A 21,272-nucleotide genomic window follows, 5' to 3' on the forward strand; every position below is an offset into this window, starting at 1 on the left:
ATATGTATTCATATGTGCGGAAAACGATGATGTTGGTGACACAGGGTTGCACTAGGCAGATATTAGATTTAAATGGAAGAAAACTGTAGAATAGATAACAACGTTTCATCTTTCATCTGTTACAATCACAACATGCCGATAAGAATATATTTCGTGGTAGAGGAAGACCTTAACCCTTGTACCCACTCCTACACACTATCGACTTCGAAAGTGATAACAAAAAAAGAAAACTGATGAATCTTCTGGTCGAATAGATTATAGCATGAAAATACACTCTTTTTCCTACATTCATGTGCTCTTCGCATGCATTTCATTAAGGAGAAATGAAACGTTTGATAGGCTGAATATTTATCAGCGCGTTGCCCACATGCATGCAATTTTAACATGTGTGGAGTGAAAGTCTTGCTATATCTCTCTCCCTATTTGCATCGCCGGAAATAGTATTATACAACAGCTCATAGAGTTCATGGCATTCGAATGAGAGCTTTGAAACACATAAAACTAGTGTCATGGGGTACTGCTTCATGCTTTTCTAAAATAAATATATATTCTGATACCTTTGAGACAGGGTGTGACATAACTCAAGTATTACTAAATCCAAAATCCACTGATCATACAGAGATGTATATGACATGGAAATGTTTCTATAGTTTTAAACTAGGTCCAGAACGTATAAACTGTTAGTCACCTTGAACCAAGCTTTTGGTAAGGTAACGTTCAAGTAGAGATGATTCCACCGATGAAGACTCATAATGTAACTAGATAAAACACAATAAATGACAATGAATCCCTAAATTTAGAGACATTTACTAATACGTGAAACATAGCTCACATAATATAATATATAATAATACATAAAACAATTTGCTATATTCAAAATGTAAATAAAAGAGGAAAAATATTTCTGCAACAAGTCCAATTCTACCCCAGTCCATCCACAAGCTAGAATATTGATACATATAAAAAGGAGATGAAATATTCATGGGTAAGAGTGCTAAATCCTTTGATTGTTACCTTCCAACTTTAGTTGCAGTTCTGAAAAGAAAGAAATGACACATTAAATCCCTTGAATATTATCAATGCGTGTTGCCCGGCCCTATCGAAATTTAATAAGCAGGTAGTGCATATAGTTCTCGGTTTATCCATCTGTGTGTGTTTGTATGTTCGGAAATAATTTATCTCCTAGACTATAGCTGAAACCACTCATGATTTTCCATCAAATTAGTTTCACACCTGAAAGACGAGGCGTAAAGCCAATCGTTTCTAAAACTGAACATTATCATGCCATTTAAAGAACGTGTAGGCCAATCAATATATAATGGATAGAAAAAGAGAACATAGTACTTGCACGTAAAGTCTAACATTTGAGTGTGAAAGAAAATATTATAGTTTAATTTTGGAGATGTGACAAATGTGAGGGTCTCGGAGGATATGGAATCTGTAAAGAATATATGCTTGTTATGGCCATGAGGCAGCAAATGGCTCATGTGATGTGCAGTTGCACAATAATGATTGAAAACTGAAGCTAGAAAACTGAATCTGTTGATATATCAAAATAGGGGAAAAAAAGAGAATACTTCTACCAGCATTAACATCGTAGACAAACTGTAAATGCTGCTGAACATCCATTTTGAGCCCCACACGAAATGGGATGAAACGTGCAAGTGAAACACATCACCTGGTTAATAAACCAGTAAAAAAATCACGCTGCTTCATGAATGTCGTCAGGATAGAAATGATTCTTTATTGATCAAGGAGGCGTGAAATGTGAAATATAGAGCGCAGTAATATATATATATATATATATATATATATATATATATATATATATATATATATATATATATATATATATATCTCGAAAACTGAAATTGAGAAGCTTTTGTGATGTTCGTGGTTCTCATAATTGTTAAGGTTTATTAGTATTCATAAATTGTGCGAAACAGACAGAATCGTCACTTACTGTCTACGTATATTGAAATTTAACACATCTAGCCCTTTGTCAGGCAATGGACCTATGAAACCCAGATCATATTGTTTGAAAATTCCGAGGAAGAGAGAATATTTGAGATGTAGCGAGGCTGGAAATAAGGAGATATTTAAGTCTGTGCGGATGAAAGGACATGTGGATGTGTATTCATTTGTGCGGATGACGATGACGCTCCTGACGACAGGGTTGTACTAGGCAGATATTAGATTGAGATGAAAGTAAACTTTAGAATACATAACAACGTTTGATCTATTACTATCGTAATATGCCAAGGAGAATATATTTATGGGTAGAGGATGACCTTAACCCTTGGACCCACTCCTAAGCAGAATCGATTTCAAAAGCGATAAATAAAGGAGATGAATTATACAGTGGAAACGATAAAAGTATCAAAAGGAACTGGTTTTCCTACATACATGTGCTCATTGCAGGCCCCTTATTAAAGAGAAATGAAACATTTGATGGGCTGAATATTGATCAGCGCGTTGCCCCCTGCAAGCATTTTGAATACGTTGGGAGTGAATATATGTTGCTATATCTCCTGTCCTATTTGCATGTCCGAGAATAGTTTCACACCATATATGAAACCGTTCAAGGCATTGGAATCAAACTTTGCAAATTCATAAAACTAGTGTTATGAGGTACTTCTTCATGCTTTTCACACTGAATATGTATTCCGATACATCTGAGACAAGGTGTGGCATTATTCATACATAAAGTAATGATTAACACAGCACTGGCATGAAGAGTATAAAATCTGAGAGTGAATGGAAATACAGTACTTTCTGCTTTTTATATAAGCAAAGGACTTGGAGAATCGCAACTCTTCTTAATATTTATTTATTTTTAGAAGCGGTAGATGTCTTAGTGGAGCTGTGGTAGCACGTTGCAAACTGGTGAAAATGGCGGGCAATGTACAATATGCATTAAGGGAACTGACCTTTGAATCAAATAATGAAAAAGGGGAATCATTTTGCACTACTGTTGTCATTTTCCACAAAACGAATATTATGTAGAAATTCCAATCTTAAGACACATAATAGATAAAACTAAATTGGCTGTATACAGGCAGGACAGTTACGTGAAAGATATCACCGAGGAACTGAAATTAACATGATGTCCCAAGAGAAAAGTCAAAACTTTCATACCATTATAAATCCAGTTTGAATTAGGTAAGATGAGTGTCACTCCTGATTGAAAAAAATGTATCGTCTCAAAGGAGAATAGAGGAAGATAAAAAAAGCCACACAGAGGTAAGTAAGTTGTCTCTTGTTATTGGTCTTGAAAGACACCTTCGAGCATGTTAGTAAACATGTTACCCTCTGCGAAAGTAATGGTCAAGAGCTAAATAATAAAATGGTTCCGAGGCCAGTAAAATGTGAAATGTATATCACATTGGATATTTTGTATGAATGTGAGACTAAGAGAGACGTAAACAATGAGGTTTGTGAAAGATTCCGCACGAATATAAAACGGATTAAAAAATGCATGCATAAGTCATGTGAGCATTGAATTATTAATAACTCCAAATGCACAGGTCATAATCGGATGCCTTTCACATGGAATATATTCTACGGTTTATAGGAAACACAGATAATTAAACTATATTTTAGTAAAGGACAAATCGTAAGTCAGAGTGCCAAGCTTGAGATAAGGTTGAGAACTAGTATTGATGCAAGAAATAGTAAATATTCATAATGCAGTTAAAGACAGTCACATTAAATAACAACATTTCGAGAAATTCAACAGTATCTTAACTGTGGCCAACATACATATCTTTTCATATAAGACTTTACTACTTGTGAAGATGCATCATGCTGTTAATGGCACAGTACTCCTTAACCTGTGTCAGTGCAAGAATATATGCATAAAGTATATACCTGGTGACAAGGAAAACAAGTCATGCTCTCATTGCAAACATTAAACAAATGCAAAGAAAATGAGCATGGTAATTACATTAATATTTCTTGCTTGAATTTGTCAGGTACCAAAAACAATGGAGACAATCATCTTGTTTTAGGCTTGTATCATCAACAGACGTTGAGAAAACAAACTTCTACATAGACTAGTATCAATAACTTTAAAGGTTGTTATACAGCTGAAAGTTACGTACTTTAGTGATACTGGCGGTACTGATAATTCTTCGTGTACAATATTATCCATTCACTGTGCAGAGAAGACTGAAGGTGCAATCAACGCGAATGGGCATTCAAACTTTGCAAACTAAGCCGCTTTTGCAGGTAGCAGGAACTACGAAACCAATACACACCTTTGTATAAGTCTCGGAAATAAAGAATGTTTAAGAAGCAGTGAGAGTTACATATGTATATGCTTTTATCTGTGCGGACGGGGACGGTGGCAGTGACATCAGGGTTCCTACCATAAACATCTACTTGATAGAAATGAAATAAAACCGTCTGGAGATGCTATAATGCACAAAATATATTGTAATACTACGAAAATGAATAAAGGAGGAAACACATTTTCTGATGAGAGTAAATTTTTCCCACCTCCATCACAAGCTAGAAAAGGGATACAAAAAAAAGATATGAAAGATGGAGTTTAGTTGGCAAAAGCATGATAGAATCTTGTATTTTTACCTTCCATGCGTCGTAGAGATTCTGAAATGAAAAACATCATACATTAGATCTTCTAAATATATATAATACATGTTATCCAAGCCTAACGGTATTTCATACACAGACAGTGAATATAGTTCTTGGTTTACCCATGTATCTTTAGCTATGTTGGGAAATAACCTACGTTCCGGACCATAGCTCAAACCACTCATGCATTTTAATGAAAAATGTTTCAAAGCAGAAAGAAGTGGCGTAGAGGTGCATACGTTTCCAACATTTACCATTTATTATCATACCTTTGAAAGAAGGTGTAGGCCAATCAATACATAACGGAGACTATAGCAATTGCACCAATAGGTCAACATTTGAGAGTGAAAGAACATAAGATAATTTCATTAGGAGATGTGGCAAGTGCTGGGATCCCTGGTGATATGGAATTTGTAGATAATGTATACTGATTGTGGTCATGAAGCAGCCAGTGGCTTATTTGATGTGAACTTGCACGTTAAAGGTCCTAAAATATAAGAGACTCTACCTAGAACATTGAATATGTTGATATATAAAAATCATAAGGAGAAGAACACCTCTTGCACTTGTATTGACATCGTTGACAAAATGTAAATTCTGTTCAGCATGCATTTTGAGCCCCAGAGGAAACGTAAAAAATTCGGTACATATGGGACGAAGCATACTTGCGAAATGTATCAACTGGTTACTTTATCATTAAAAATATCTTTATAGATATCTAGGTGCTTGATGAAGATGGTCATAATAGAAATGACTGCATCTGTATAAACGCATTGCTAGTCAATGATGCAATGAGATGTGAAATGAAGGTCACAGTAACGTTTACTTGTTACAAGTGTAAGGTTCTAGAAAGAATGGAAAGAATTATTTAATTCCCATCAGTAGCATACACTGAAACAATGGATTCAAATTCAAATTGTATAAATGTATCAATGACATTGCAATGTGATATATAGCTGAAAGTTGAAGATTGGAAAGATTATTGAGAAATCTACATTATACATTATAGAAACTTACCTTTGAATCATATAATGAAGAAAGGGGAATAATTTTGTACCACTATTTTTATTTTGCATAGAACGTATATCCTGTAGAACCTGTAACATCAAGACACATGGCAGACCAAGCTAAATTGGCTGCATAAGGGAGGGATATATATTTGAAAGATATCACGGAGGCATTGAAATTGTTATGCTCTCTGAAGAAAAAAGTAAAACTATTATACCATTATTTATCCAGTTCGAATTAGGCAATGTATGAGTGTCACAGTTGATTGAAAAAAAATGTATCGTCTCAAAGGAGTTCTTCTAGAGTAAGATTAATATGCCACGCAGAGATAAGCAAGTTTGTTCTTGGAATTGATCTTGAAAGAGACCTTCGACCTCATTAGTAAACATGTGTATATAACATTGGATATATTGTATGAACATGAGACTAAGAGAGATGTAAACAATGAGGTTTGTGGAAGATTCAGCACGAGTATTAAACTGATCAACAAATGCATGCATAGGCCATGTGAGCATTAAATTAGTAATAAATCCAAATGCACGGGTCGTAAACAGGTGCATTTGACATGGAGAATATTTCTATGGTTTATAGGAAACATAGATAATTAAACTATAATTTTAGAATGGATAAATTGGAAATCACCTTTCAAAGCTTGATATAAAGGACAGAACTAGTATAGATGCATGGAATAATAAATATTTATAATGCATTAAAGACAGCACACAGTAAATAACAACATTTCGAAAAATTAACTATTATAAATGTAGTCAACAAAGACATCTTTCCATATGAGGCTTTAGTAGTTGCGAAGATGCATCAAGTTGTTAATGATGCAGTACTCCTCAAGCTGTGTCAGAGCACCAAGCTTCAAGAATATATGCATAAGAGTAGATACTTTGTGACAAGAAAAAAAAAAGTCATGCTCCCAATGCAAAAATGAAACAAATCCAAAGAAATACATGATGAAAATCACATGAACATTCATTGATTGAACGTATCAGGTACTAACAACCGTGGACACAATCGTCTAGTTGTATGCCTGTAGCATCAACAGAGATTGAGAGAAAAGCTCCTACACAAACTTGTGTGAATAGCAGTAAAGGTTGTTATATAGCTAAAGGTTACCTACTTCAGTGATGTTGGCCGTACGATAATATCCATTCATTGTGCAGAAAAGATTGAAGGTGCAATCAATACGAATGGATATACAAACTTCGCAAACTAAGCCATTTATCCAGGTAGTAGGTGCTATAAACCACTAAACACTACACACGTTTGCATAAGTCCTGGAAATAGGAAATGTTTGAGAAGCAGTCAGAGTGACATATGTATATGCTTTTATCCGTGCGGATGCTGACGGTGGTAGTGACATTAGGGTTCCTACCATAAACACCTACTTGATAGAAATGACATAAAACCTTTTGGAAACGTTATAATGCACGAAACATATTGTTATATTACGAATGTCAATAAAGGAGGAAACATGTTTTATGCGACAAGTAAATTTTTCTTCACCTCCACCACAAGCTAGAAAAGGGACACAAAGGAGATGAAAGATGGAATTTCATTGGCAAAAGCAAGCTAGAATCTGGTATTTTTACCTTCCTTTTCTCGTACTATTTCTGAAAAGAAAAACATCACATATTACATCCGCTAAATAGAGATAATACACCTTGCCCGAGCCTATGAGCATTTCGTACGCAGGCAGTGCATATCGTTCTCAGTTCACCCATGTATCTGCAGGTATTTTTGGAAATAACATGTTCGAGACCATAGCCGAAACCATTCACGCATTTCCATCAAAATTGGTTCAAAGCTGAAAGTGGCGTAGAGGTGCATACGTTTCCAACATTGAACATTTATTATCATACCTTCGACAGAACGTGTAGGTCAATCAATATATAACGGATAGTTGTGAGAATGCAACACTTGCACCAATAGTTGAACATTTGAAAGTGAATAAAATATGATAATTTCATTAGGAGATGTGACATGTGCTGTGGTCCTGGGAGATATGGAATGTGTAGATCATGCACACTGATTGTGTTCATGAAGCAGGAAATGACTTATTTAATGTGAACTTGCACGTTAAAGGTCCTAAACTGTAGAAAATTACAGTAAGAACACTGCATCTGTTGATATATGAAAATCCTAAAAAATGATAACACATCTTGTCTTTGTATTACATCGTTGACAAAATCTAAATCCTGTTGATCATCCATTTTGAGGCCCCGAAGGAAATGAGAACATTTTGGTATATATGGGACGAAGCATCCTAGCGAAATGCATCACCTGTTTCCTGCATCATTATAAATATCACGGTACTTGATGAAGGTTGTCACAACAGAACTGTTTCCACCTGTATCAATGCATTAACAATCAAGAAGGGTATGAAATGGGAAATGTAGGTCACAGTAACCTTCACTTGTTGCAAGTTTAAGGTTCTAGAAAGGATGGAAAGAGGCCATTAATTTCAAACTTCTCTGAGCAGCATAGAATAAGAGAAGAACTTGAAATTCAAACTTTCATTAAAAAAAAACAGTGCAATGTGATATATAGCTGAAAGTTGCAGATTGTAAAAAATGTTAAGAAATCTACATTATACATTATAGGAGCTGATCTTTGAATCATATAATGAGGAAGGGGAATCCTTTTGTACCACTGTTGTTATTTTGAACAACAGGTATATCCTTGAATGTGTAACCTCAAGACACATGGTAGATCAACCTAAATTGGCTGTATAGTGGAGGGATATATAATTAAAACATATCAAGCAAGCACTGAAATTAATATAATGTCTCAAGAAAAATGAAAAACTAGTATAAATGCATTTCGAATTAGGTAAGGTATTACTTTTACTGCTGACTCAAAAAATGTTCGGAACAAAGAAATGTATCGTCTCAAAGGATTTCTTCTATCGACTTTGTTAGTAAACATGTTACCCTATACGATAGGGATTGTCATGAGCGAAATAAGAAAACAGTTCCGAGGCCAGTAAAATGTGAAATGTATATCACATTGGATATTTTGTATGAATGTCAGACTAACAGAAAGGTAAACAATGAGGTTTGTGGAAGATTCAGCACGAATATTAAACTGACTAACAAATGCATGCATAGGTCATGTGAACATCGAATTATTAATAAACGTGTGCTTTTGACATGGAATATATTCTATGGTTTATAGGAAACATAGATAATAAAACTATATTTTTAGTAAAGGACAAATTGTACTTCACATTGCCAAGCTCGATATAAGGTACAGAACTAGTAATGATGCATAGAATAATAAAAATTCATAATGCATTAAAGACAGCACACAGTAAACAACATTTCGAAAAATTAACCAGTATTATAAATGTAGCCAACATAGACATATTTCCATACGAGTCTTTAGTACTTGTGAAGAAGCATCATGTTGTTAATGGTGCATTACTCCTCAAACTGTGTCAGTGCACCATGCTTCAAGAATATATGCATAAAGTATATACCTGGTGACAAGGAAAACAAGTCATGTTCTCAATGCAACATTAACATTTCTTTCTTGAATGTGTCAGGTACTAATAACAATGGAGTCAATCTTCTAGTTTTACACTTGTAGCATCAAGAGATTGAGACAAAATCTTCTACACAAATTTATTTCAATTACAGGAAAGGTTGTTATACAGCTGAAAGTTACCGACATTAGAGATGATAGCGGTACTAATAATTCTTGAGGTAGGATACTATCCATTCACTGTGCAGAAAAGATTAAAGTTGCAATCAATCCGAATGGACATTCAAACTTCGCAAAATAAGCCGGTTTTCCAGGTAGCAGGTACTACGAAACCACTACACATCTTCGCATAAGCCCCGGTAATAACGTATTAGAAGCAGTGTGTGTACCATATGTATATGCTTTTATCTGTGCGGATGCTGACGGTGGTAGTGACATCAGGACTCCTACCATAAACACCGTTTTCAAACGTCATAATGCACGAAACCTATTGATATATTACGAACACGAATAAAGGAGGAAACACATTTGCTGCTACAAGTAAATTTTTCCCCACCTCCACCACATCCTAGAAAAGGGATACAAAATAAAGGGCAAATGCATCATATAATCTTTTAGTTTTACCTTTTCGTAGACTTTCTGAAAAGAAAAACATTACACATTAGATCTTCTAAATAGAAATAATACATGTTGTCCAATCCTCTCGGTATTTCATACGCAGGCACTGTATATAATTCTCATTTTACCTATGTATATGCAGGTATGTTTGGAAATAACTGATGTACCAGACCATAGCTGAAACCACTCATGCGTTTCCATCAAAATTGTTTCAAAGCTAAAAGAAGTGGCATAGAGGTGCATACACTTCCAACACTGAACATTTATTATCATACCTTTGAAAGAACGTGTAGGCCAATCAATATATAATGGAGAACAACAGACAATATAGCACTTCCACCAATACTTCAACATTTGAGAGTGAAAGAAAATATGATAATTTCATTAGGAGATGTGACATGTGCTGTGGTCCTGGGAGATATGGAATCTGTAGATAATGTACACTGATTGTGGTTATGAAGCAGGATATGGCTTATTTGATGTGAGCTTGCACATTAAAGGTCCTAAACTGTAGAACATTCTACCTTGAACACTGAATATGTTGATATATCAAAAACATAAAGGAAAAGGAGAACACCTCTTGCACTTGTATTGACATCGTTGACAAAATCCTGTTGAGCATGTATTATGAACCCCAAAGGAAATGAGAAGAATTAGGTACATATGGCATGAAGAATGCTAGCGAACTGTATCACATGGTTACTTTATCATTATAAATATGAAGATGCTTGAAGAAGATGGTCACAATAGAAATGACTCCACCTATATGAATGCATTACCAATCAAGGAGGCTATGAAATGTGAAATGTAGGTCACAGTAACCTTCACTTGTTGAAAATGTAAGGTTCTAGAAAGGAAGGAAATAATAATTTTAATTTCAAAATTTATATCAGCAGCATAGACTGATACAAAGGCTTCCAATACAAACTTTTATAAATAACAGTGAAACGTGATATATCTGAAATTCGGAGGCTTTAGTGATGTTGGTGCTATTCATAGCTGTTCTGGTTTAATAGTAATCATAATTCCTACGAATCTGTTTCATAGGTCCTAGGAACAACAAAACTGTTTGAGATGCAGCGAGGCTGGACTCGTAGAGATAATTAGATCTGTGCATACGATGATGGCGCTGGTGACGACATGTGTGTGTTAGGTACAAATATGATTCAAATTGTGGGCAACATTCAAATACATCCAGTATTTTGATCTATTAGAAACGTAATATACCGAAGAGAATATATTTGTAGTAGAAGAAAACCTAAATCCAAAAGTACTCCTACACAATACCGAGTTCCAAAGTGATAACTGAATAGGAAACAGAGAATATGAATCATACATTGCAATCAGTAACAGCATGAAAACGATGTTTTTTTCTTCCATTCATGCGATAATAGTAGGCGCTCTATTCAAGAGAAAAGAAACGTTAGATGGGCTGAATACTGATCAGTGTGTAACCCATCCGCATGAGTTTTTAATACCTAGCGAGTGAATATCTTGCTATATCTCTTGTCGCATTTGCATGTCCATAAATAGTATCAGACAACAGCTCAAAACGTTCAAGGTATTGGAATCAAAGCTTGCAAACACATACAACTAGTGGTGATGGGTAGTTATTCATGCTTTTCTACACTAAAGATATATTATGATATGTGTGGCATAACTCAATTATTACTAACTCCAAATACATTGGTCATAAAGAGGTGTATATAACATGGAACAGTTTCAATCGTTTTGGGAAAACACTAGTACCTGAACCAAGTCCATAAAGTATACATTGTAAGTCACCTTGACCCAAGCCTTTAATAAAGTAATTTTCTAGTAGAGATGATTCCAATGATGAAGACTCATAATGCAATGAAATACAGAACACAGTAAGTGGCAATAAAACACTAAATTTGGACTTATTCACTATTACGTGAAATATGGCTGACATATAATGGTTTCTTCTATCAGATAACAACGTATTAGTGCACCGAAACTGCATAGTAGATACATAACAGTAATAATACAGAGACAAATGACTTTATAGACAAACGTTTATCAACGAAAGTGAAACGTAATACGTAACTGAATGTGACACTCCTTAGTAATAATGGTCGTATTCATAACTGCTCAGGTTTAAAAGTAGTCATAAATTGTGCGAAAAGACAGAATCTGCCATTACTAGCTAGGTATAATCAAATTTAACAAATCTAGCCCCATCTTTACGCACCAGAGGCTATGAAATCGCAGTCGCAATGTTTGATATGTCCTAGGAAGAAAGAATGTTTGAGATGTAGCGAGGTTGAACGTGTGGATATGTATTCATTTGAGCGGATGACGATGATGCTGGTGAGGGAACAGTTGTACTAGGCAGATATTATATTGAAACAGATTAAAACTCTGGAATGCATACAAACGTTTGATTTATTACAATCGTAATATACCGAGAATATATTTCTGGGTAGAGATGACCTTAACCCTTGTAAACACTCATACACAGCATCGATTACATAAGTGAGAAAAGAATAAAGAGGAAAGCAGATGAATCATATAGTGGAATAGATCAAAGTATGAAAAGGAACTTGTTTCCTACATTCATGTGCCTGTTGTAGGCGCCCTATTAACGAGAAATGAAACGTTTGATGGGCTGAATATTGATCAGCGCGTTGCCCACCTGCAAGCATTTTTAATATGTTGGGAGTGAATACGTGTTGCTATATCTCTTGCCCTATTTACATGTCCGTGATTAGTTTCATACCATATCTGAAACCGTTCCATGCACTGGAATCAAATTTTGCAAATACATAAAACTAGTGGTATGGGGTACTTCTTCATGCTTTTCTATGTTCTGATACCTTTGAGACAAGGTGTGGCACTCCTGTTGATATTGGTTTATTTTAGAAGCGGTAGATGTCTTGTTGTAGATGTGGTAGAACGATGCAAACTGAAGAAATGTCGGGCAATGTACATTATACATTAAAAGACCTGACCTTAAACTCATATAATGAAGAAGGGGAATCATTTTGAACTACTGTTGTCATTTTTCACAAAACAAATATCCTATAGAAATTCTAATCTTAAGACACATAGCGGATAAAACTAAATTAGCTGCATAAGGGCACGATAGTTAAGTGAAAGATATCACCGAGAAACTGAAGTTAATATGTCTGAATAAAAACGCGAAACTATTATACCGTTAAAAATCTAGTTCGAATTAGATAAGAGATGAGTGTCACTGCTGACTGAAAAACATGTATCCTCTCAAACGAGATTAAAGTAAGTTTGAAAGGCCACACACAGGTGAGCAATTTGTTTTTTGTTGTTGTTGTTTTTGTGGCGTATAACGCCATTTTTTTCTTTCTTGTTATTGGTCTTGAAAGAGACCTGCGAGCTTGTTAGTAAACATGTTACCGTCTCCTAATGGACTGGTCATGACATACATAAGAAAATGGTTCCAAGGCCAGAGAAATGTGAAATGTATATCACACTGGATATTTTGGATGCACAGGAGACTAAGAGAAATATAAACAATGAGGTTTGTGTAAGATTCAGCACGAATATTAAATGGATCAGCAAAACGCATTCATAGATGAAGTGAGCATTGAATTTTTCATAAATCCAAATGCACATGTCAAAACAGAATGCCTTTGACATGGAACACATTCTAAGGTAAAGAACTAGTATTGATGCATAAAATAATAAATATTTATAATGCATTAAAAACAGCACACAGTAGATAACAATACTTCGAGAAATTAAATAGTATCTTAAATGTAGCCAACATATATATCTTTCCATATGAGACCTTAGTACTTGCAAAGATGCATCATGCTGTTAATGGCACAGTACTCCTAACCCGTGTCAGTACACTAAGTTTCAAGAATATATGCAATGAAATGGAGCATGTAAATCACATTAACATTCATTGCTTGAAAGTATGAGGTACTAACAACAATGGAGACAATCATCTAGTGTTATACTTGTAGCATCACCTGAGACTGAGACAAAAGATTCTATACAAACCTGTATCAATTACAGTAAAAGATGTTATATAGCTGAAAGTTACCTAACTTAGTTATGTTGGCGGTAATGATAATTATTGGTGTACAATACTATCCATTCACTGTGCAGAAAAGATTGAAGGTGCAATCAATGCCAATGGATATAGAAACTAGCAACCTAAGCCGGTTTTCCAGGTAGCAGGAACTACGAAACCTCTACACGCCTTTGCATAAGTCCCGGAAAAAATGAATGCTCAAGATATGTACCTGCTTTTATCTGTGCGGACTCTGACGGAGGTAGTGACCTCAGGGTCACTATGAAACGTTATAATGCACAAAGCATATTGTTATATTCCGAAAATGAATACAGAAGGAAACATACTTTCTTCTATAAGTAAATGTTTCCACCTCCACGACAGGCTAAAAAAGGAATACAAACTAAAGGATATAAAGGATGGAGTTTCATGAGCAAAATCATTGTAGAATCTTGTATTTTTACCTTCCGTTGCTCGAGGTGTTTCTGAAAAGAACAACATCACACATTAGAGCTTCTAACTAGAGATAATCCATGTTGCCAGATCAGTATCTCGTACACAGCAGTGCATATAGTTTTCGGTTTACCCATGTATCTTTATCTATGTTTGGAAATAACATAGCTTCCATACCATAGCAGAAACCACTCCTGCATTTCCATAAAAACTGATTCAAAGCTGGCAGAAGTGGCATAGAAGTACTTCCGTGTCTAACATTTATTATCTTACCTTTGAAAGCACGTGTAGGCCAGTCCATATATAACGGAGAATATAGCACTTGTACCAGTAGTGTAACATTTGAGAGTGAAAGAACATAAAATAATTTCATTAGGAGATGTGGCAAGTGCTGGTATCCCTGGTGATATGGAATATGTAGATAATGTAGACTGATTGTGGTCATGAAGCAGCCAGTGGCTTATTTGATGTGAGCTTGCACGTTAAAGGTCCTAAACTGTAGGAAACTCTAGCCAGAACATTCAATCTGTTGATATACCAAAAAGATAAAGAAAGAGGAGAACTTATCTTGCACTTGTATTGACATAGTTGACAATTGTAAGTGATGTTCAGCATGTATTATGAACCCCGGAGTAAACGACATGTGGATATGTGTTCATTTGTGCGGAAAACGATGATGCTGGTGACGACAGGGTTGCACTAGGCAGATATTAGATTCAAATGGAAGAAAACTTTAGAATAAATACTATTCAAATAATACAGTCATATTATGCCAGTATGAATATATTTCTTGGTAGAGGAAGACCTTAACCCTTGTAACCACTCCTACACAATATCGACTTGAAAAGTGATAAATAAAAAAGGAAGAACACAGAAGAATCATACAGTGGAATAGATTAAATCAGTAAGAGTCACTCCTTTTCCTACATTCATGTGCTCGTCGCATGCATTTCATTAAAGAGAAATGAAATGTTTTACGAGCTGAATATTGATCGGCGCGTTGCCCACATGCATGCAATTTTAATACGTGTGGAGTAATGTCTTGCTATATCTCTCCCTATTCGCTTGTCCGGAAATATTATTAGACAATAGCTCATACAGTTCAAGGCATTGGAATTAGATCTTTCAAACACATAAACTAGTGGTACCGGGTACTTATTCATCCTTTTCTACAATAAATATATATATTCTGATATATTTGAGACAGGGTGTGGCATAACTCAAGTATTACTAAATCCGCTGGTCATACAGAGGTGTATATGACATGGAAATGTTTCTATAGTTTTGAAGTATGGCCATAAAGTATAAATTGTAAGTCACACTAAACGAAGCTTTTGGTAAGGTAAAGTTCAAGTAAAGATGATTCCACTGATGAAGACTCATAATGCAATTACATACAACACAATAAGTGACAATGAGTCACTAAATTTAGAGACGTTCTCTAGTACGTGAAATATAGCTAATATACAATAACATATAAAACAATCTCTTATATTCCAAATGAGAATCAAGGGAGAAAAAAAAACATTTCTGCACCAAGTCAAATTTTACCCCCGACCATCTACAAGCTAGAACATTGACACATATACAAAGGAGATTAAATATTCATGGGAAAGAGGATGCTAAAACCTTTTATTGTTACCTTTCAAATTTAGTTGCAGTTCTGAAAAGAAAGAAATGGCACATTAGATCCACTGAATATTAGTAATGCGTGTGGCCCGGTCCTATCGGTATTTAATACACAGGTAGTGCATATAGTTCTATGTTATCCATCTGTAAGTGTTTGTATGTTTCAAAATAATTTATCTCCCGGACAATAGCTGAAACCACTCACGCTTTTCCATCCAATCAGATTCAAAGGTGAAAGAGGTGGCGTAAAAATTGAACATTATCATGCCATTCAAAGAACGTGTAGGCCAATCAATATATAACAGGTTGGAAATAGAGAACATAGCACTTGCACGTACAGTCTAACATTTGAGTGTGAGAGAAAATATTATACTTTAATTTGGAGATGAGACAAATGTGAGGGAATCAGAGGATATGGAATCTGTAGAGAATATATGCTTGTTATGGCAATGAAGCAGAAAATGGCTCATCAGATGTGCGGTTGTACAATAAAGATTGAAAACTGAAGCTAGAAAATTGAATCTGTTCATATATCAAAATAGGGAAAAAAGAGAATATTTCTCCCAATATTAACATCGTACAAAAAATGTAAATGCTGTTGAACATCCATTTTGAGCCCCACAGGAAATGGGATGAAACGTGCAAGTGAAATACATCACCTGGTTACTTTATCACTATAAAATCACGCTGCTTCATGAATGTGGTCAGAATAGAAACAATTCTTTACAGATATATAATGAGATATTTAAGTCTCTGCGGACGATGATGACGCTGGTGACAATAGGGTTGTACTAGTCAGTAATTCGATTCAAATTGTGAGGAACCTTCGAATACATACAATATGATGATCTGTTAAAACCGTAATTCCTGAAGAGATTATCTTTGTGGTAGAAGAAAACCAAAAACACTAAACTACTCTTACACAATACCCAGTTCCTAAGTGACCAACGAATAGGAAAAAGAGCAGATGAATAGTACATTAGAACAAGGGCGGGGGTCCAAAGAGATATGGCATCTGTAGATAATGTATACTGATCTGCCTGTGGTCATGAAGCAGCAAATGGCTTATTTGATGAGTGGTTGCACGTTAAAAGTTCTAAACTGAAAGAAACGAAGCTAAATCTTCTCAACTGTAACTATCACATGTTGCAAGTGTAAATTTCTATAAAGGCTGGATAGAATCATTTCAAATTTCTATCAGCAGCATAGACCAACAGGAAGGCTTGAAATTCTAACTTTCATAAATGACATTGAAACGTGATATATAACTGAAAGTGAGAGGATTTAGTGATGGTGGTGCTCATAACTGATCAGGTTTAATAGTATTTATAATTTGTGTAAAAAAGATAGAATTGGCACTTACTGTCTTTGTGCACTCAAATTCAACAAATCTAATCCCATTGTCAAATACTTGGACCAATGAAATATACTTCAAACTGTTCAATGGGTAGTAGAAAGAAAAAAAGTGTTTAAGATGCAGCACGGCTGAATATATATATATATATATATATATATATATATATATATATATATATATATATATATATATATATATATATATATATATATATATATATATCTTGTGCATACAAGGAAGAGGTTAGTGACGACATGGCTGTACAAAAGGCGGAAATTGGATTCAAATTGTGGGTAACCTTTGAAACATACAATATATTGATGTATTAGATCGTATTATTCCGAAGCGAATATATCTGTAGTAGAAGAAAATCCTAAACCCATGTACCTACTCCTACAGAATGTCGTGTACCAAAGAGAATAAATGAATAAGAAATAGAGAATATGAATCATACATTGGAATGGGTAAAAGCATAAAAACGAACTCTTTTTCTTACATTTATGCACTCGTCGAAGGCGCTCTATTCATGAAAAATGAAATTTTAGATGGGCTGAACATTGATCAGTATGTTGCTAACCACATCGGGTTTTCATGCATGGGGAGTGAATATCGTGCCATATATCTCTTGCCCCATTTGTATGTCCATAAATAGTATCTAAAATTAGCTCAAACAGTACAAGGCATTGGACTCAAACCTTGCAAACACATAAAACCAGTGGTGAGGGGTACCTCTTCATGGATTTCTACACTTAATATATATTCTGATACCTTTGAGACAAGGTGTGGCATAACTCAAGTATTACTATATCCAAATCCACTGGTCATACAGAGGTGTATATGACATGGAAATGTTTCAATAGTTTTGAACTATATCCATAAAGTATAAATTGTAAGTCACCTTGAACCAAGCTTTTGGTAAGGCAAAGTTGAAGTAGAGATGATTTTACCGATGAAGACTAATAATGCAATTAGATACAACACAATATGTGACAATGAATCACTAAATTTAGAGACATTTACTAGTACGTGAAATATAGCTCACACAACATAATATATAATAATATATATAAAAAAATTATTATATTCCAAATGTGAATAAATGAGGAAAAACATTTCTTCACCAATTCAAATTTTACCCCAGTCCATCCACAAGCTAGAATATTGATACACATAAAAAGGAGATTAAATATTCATGGGTAAGAGCGTGCTAAAACCTTTTCATATTACCTTCCAACTTTAGTTGCAGTTCTGAAAAGAAAGAAATTACACATTAGATCCACTGAATATTAATAATGAGAGTAGCCCGGCCCTATATGTATTTAATACGCAGGTAGAGCATATAGTTCTCGGTTTATCCATCTGTGTGTGTTTGTATGTTCGGAAGTATATTATCTCCCACACCATAGCTGAAACCACTCATGCATTTCCATCAAATTAGGTACAAAGCTGAAAGACGTGGCGTAAAGGTAAACGTTTCTCAAAATTGAACATTATCATGCCATTCAAAGAACGTGTAGGCCAATCAATACATTACGGATAGAAATAGAGTTGTTCTAGGGTTTAACGCCATTTTTCATCACAAGATAGGCTATACATGGCGGCCAGTATAACTGGTGGAGGAAGAACCCTGGAAAACCCAGGGAAGAACCACCGACCCACGAGATACAAATAGAGAATATAGCACTTGCACGTACAGTCTAACATTTGAGTGTGCAAGAAAATATTATACCTTAATTTGGAGATGTGACAAATGTGAGGGAATCAGAGGATATGGGATCTGTACGGTTGCACAATAGTGATTGAAAACTGAAGCTAGAAAATTGAATCTGTTGATATATCAAAATAGGGAAAAAAGAGAATACTTCTACCAGCATTAACATCGTAGACAAAATGTAAATGCTGTTGAACGTCCATTTTGAGCCCCACAGGAAATGGGATGAAACGTGGAAGTGAAATACATCACCTGGTTACTTTATCACTATAAATTCACGCTTCTTCATGAAGGTGGTCAGAATAGAAATGATACTTTACTGATCAAGGAGACTATGAATATATATATATATATATATATATATATATATATATATATATATATATATATATATATATATATATATATATATATATATATATATATAATTTATCACTAAATAGAGATAAATAGTTTTATCAATATCTGCATGATGTTTAATTCACACTTTTTAAAGATATAGAAAACAAATTTTAACATTTTTTTAAAAAAAAATGAAAAAATATATCTTAATATATTCTTGTCAAACGATAAATAGTTTATCAGAACTCAATTTATATAATAAAAATTATGGTGTGCATAACGCATACTATCAAGTATTTTATAAATAAATAATCATATTATATTCAGAATAATTTAGAATGCATTTATATTTTTAAAGAATTAGTAAACTTATTTTTATGATATCAACTTGTATTTTTACCAATTGAGTTTTTCTGCAAAGTAGAATAATATAAAAATATTCTTATCTAATTGTAAACAGGGGACATAATTCAGAAAAAGAGAGAAAAAGAACAATAGAATTAATGAATGTCATATAGTAGTTTTGAATTTAGATCTTTTGGATATACCGTATTAAGACGGTGAATCCAATAAGTTTCCTTTAGCAGACGTTCCATTTCAGAATCAGCTTTAACAATAGGTTGGAAGGAGAAATCTTGCAATGTATGGGAATTATTGTTAAAATGTGCGGCAACACGAGATGAAAATGATTGATCGATATAATTTTTTATATCTGAACTATGTTGGTTCATACCTTTAGATATTTGTTGACTGGTTTGTCCAACATATTGGATGCGACATTTTTTGCATGTTATCAAATAAATAACAATTAATATTGCACAACTAGTATCACAACGCATATTAAAAGTTTCTTTCCTATTATTACTATTGAACAAAGTATTTTCATTAATAAATGAACAGTGTGAACATCTGGGTCTATTACATTTAGTTGATGATCCTATTTTATATGGTGTTTTTTCTAATTTAGGATTAGTTAGGAAATCTTTATGATTTTTAGTTCTTTTATAAGCAAGTGTGGGTTTGCTTTCGTGTAGCGATTTAACACTTGCTTTACATGATAAGTTTAAAATCGTAAGCAGTGATATTGAAATCAGTTTGAATTCAGTCTGATGAAGCGAAACCGGTCACACATTCTACGTGTTGGTGTTGTTTATTTTATATTATATTATATTATATTATATTATATTATATTATATTATATTATATATATATATATATATATATATATATATATATATATATATATATCGAAAACTGAAATTGAGAAGCTTGTGTGATGTTCGTGGTTATCATAACTGTTCAGAATTATTAGTATTCACAAACTGTGCAAAACAGACAGAATCGTCACTTACTGTCTACGTATAATCAAAATTAACAAATTTAGCCCATTGTCAGGTACAAGGACCTATGAAACCCACTTCACACGGTTTGAAAAATCCTAGGAAGAGAGAATATCTGAGAGGCAGCGAGGCTGGAAATATGGAGATATTTAAGACTGTGCAGAGGAAAGGACATCTGGATATGTATTCATTTATGCGGATGACGATGACGCTGGTGACGACAGGGTTGTACTAGGCAGATATTAGATTGAAATGAAAGAAAACTTAAAAATGCATGCCAACATTTGATCTATTCCAATCGTAATATGCCAAGGAGAATATATTTCTGGGTAGAGGATGACCATAACCCTTGGACCCACTCCTACAGAACATCGATTTCAAAAGCGATGAATAAAGAAAGGAGATGAATCATGCAGTGGAAAAGATAAAAGTACCAAAAGGAACCGGTTTTCTGCACACATTTGCTTATTGTAGGCCCCCTTTAAAGAGAAATGAAACTTTTGATGGGCTGAATATTGATCAGTGCGTTGCCCACCAGCAAGCATTTGTAATAAGTTGGGAGTGAATAAGTGTTGCTATATCTCTTGCCCTATTTATATGTCCGTGAATAGTTTCACACCTTATCTGAAACCGTTCCAGGCATTGGAATCAAACTTTGCAAACTCATACAACTAGTGGTATGAGGTACTTCTTCGTGCTTTTCCA

General features: G+C 34.4%; 2 protein-coding genes across 2 annotated transcripts in view; both read right to left on the reverse strand.

Annotated features, from left to right (window-relative positions):
- LOC149801352 (uncharacterized) overlaps positions 1-7,239 on the reverse strand; it is an 86,559-nt gene extending 79,320 nt beyond the window's left edge. Inside the window, exons 1-3 of the mRNA XM_089956790.1 lie at positions 7,206-7,239; positions 4,591-4,611; positions 1,015-1,035 (exon numbers count right to left, since the gene is read on the reverse strand). Coding sequence (XP_089812916.1) covers positions 1,015-1,035; positions 4,591-4,597 — 28 coding nt within the window. The 5' untranslated portion in view covers positions 4,598-4,611; positions 7,206-7,239. The remainder of the gene's footprint in view (positions 1-1,014; positions 1,036-4,590; positions 4,612-7,205) is intronic.
- A 653-nt stretch (positions 7,240-7,892) lies between these two features.
- The window catches only part of LOC149801353 (uncharacterized), a 115,179-nt gene continuing 101,799 nt past the window's right edge, over positions 7,893-21,272 (reverse strand). Inside the window, exons 22-25 of the mRNA XM_089956791.1 lie at positions 18,402-18,422; positions 15,831-15,851; positions 14,200-14,220; positions 7,893-7,963 (exon numbers count right to left, since the gene is read on the reverse strand). Coding sequence (XP_089812917.1) covers positions 7,893-7,963; positions 14,200-14,220; positions 15,831-15,851; positions 18,402-18,422 — 134 coding nt within the window. The remainder of the gene's footprint in view (positions 7,964-14,199; positions 14,221-15,830; positions 15,852-18,401; positions 18,423-21,272) is intronic.

This window comes from Sinohyriopsis cumingii, chromosome 4 (assembly GCF_028554795.1).
Source record: "Sinohyriopsis cumingii isolate HCF-2022 chromosome 4, ASM2855479v2, whole genome shotgun sequence".
NCBI lineage: Eukaryota > Metazoa > Mollusca > Bivalvia > Unionida > Unionidae > Sinohyriopsis > Sinohyriopsis cumingii.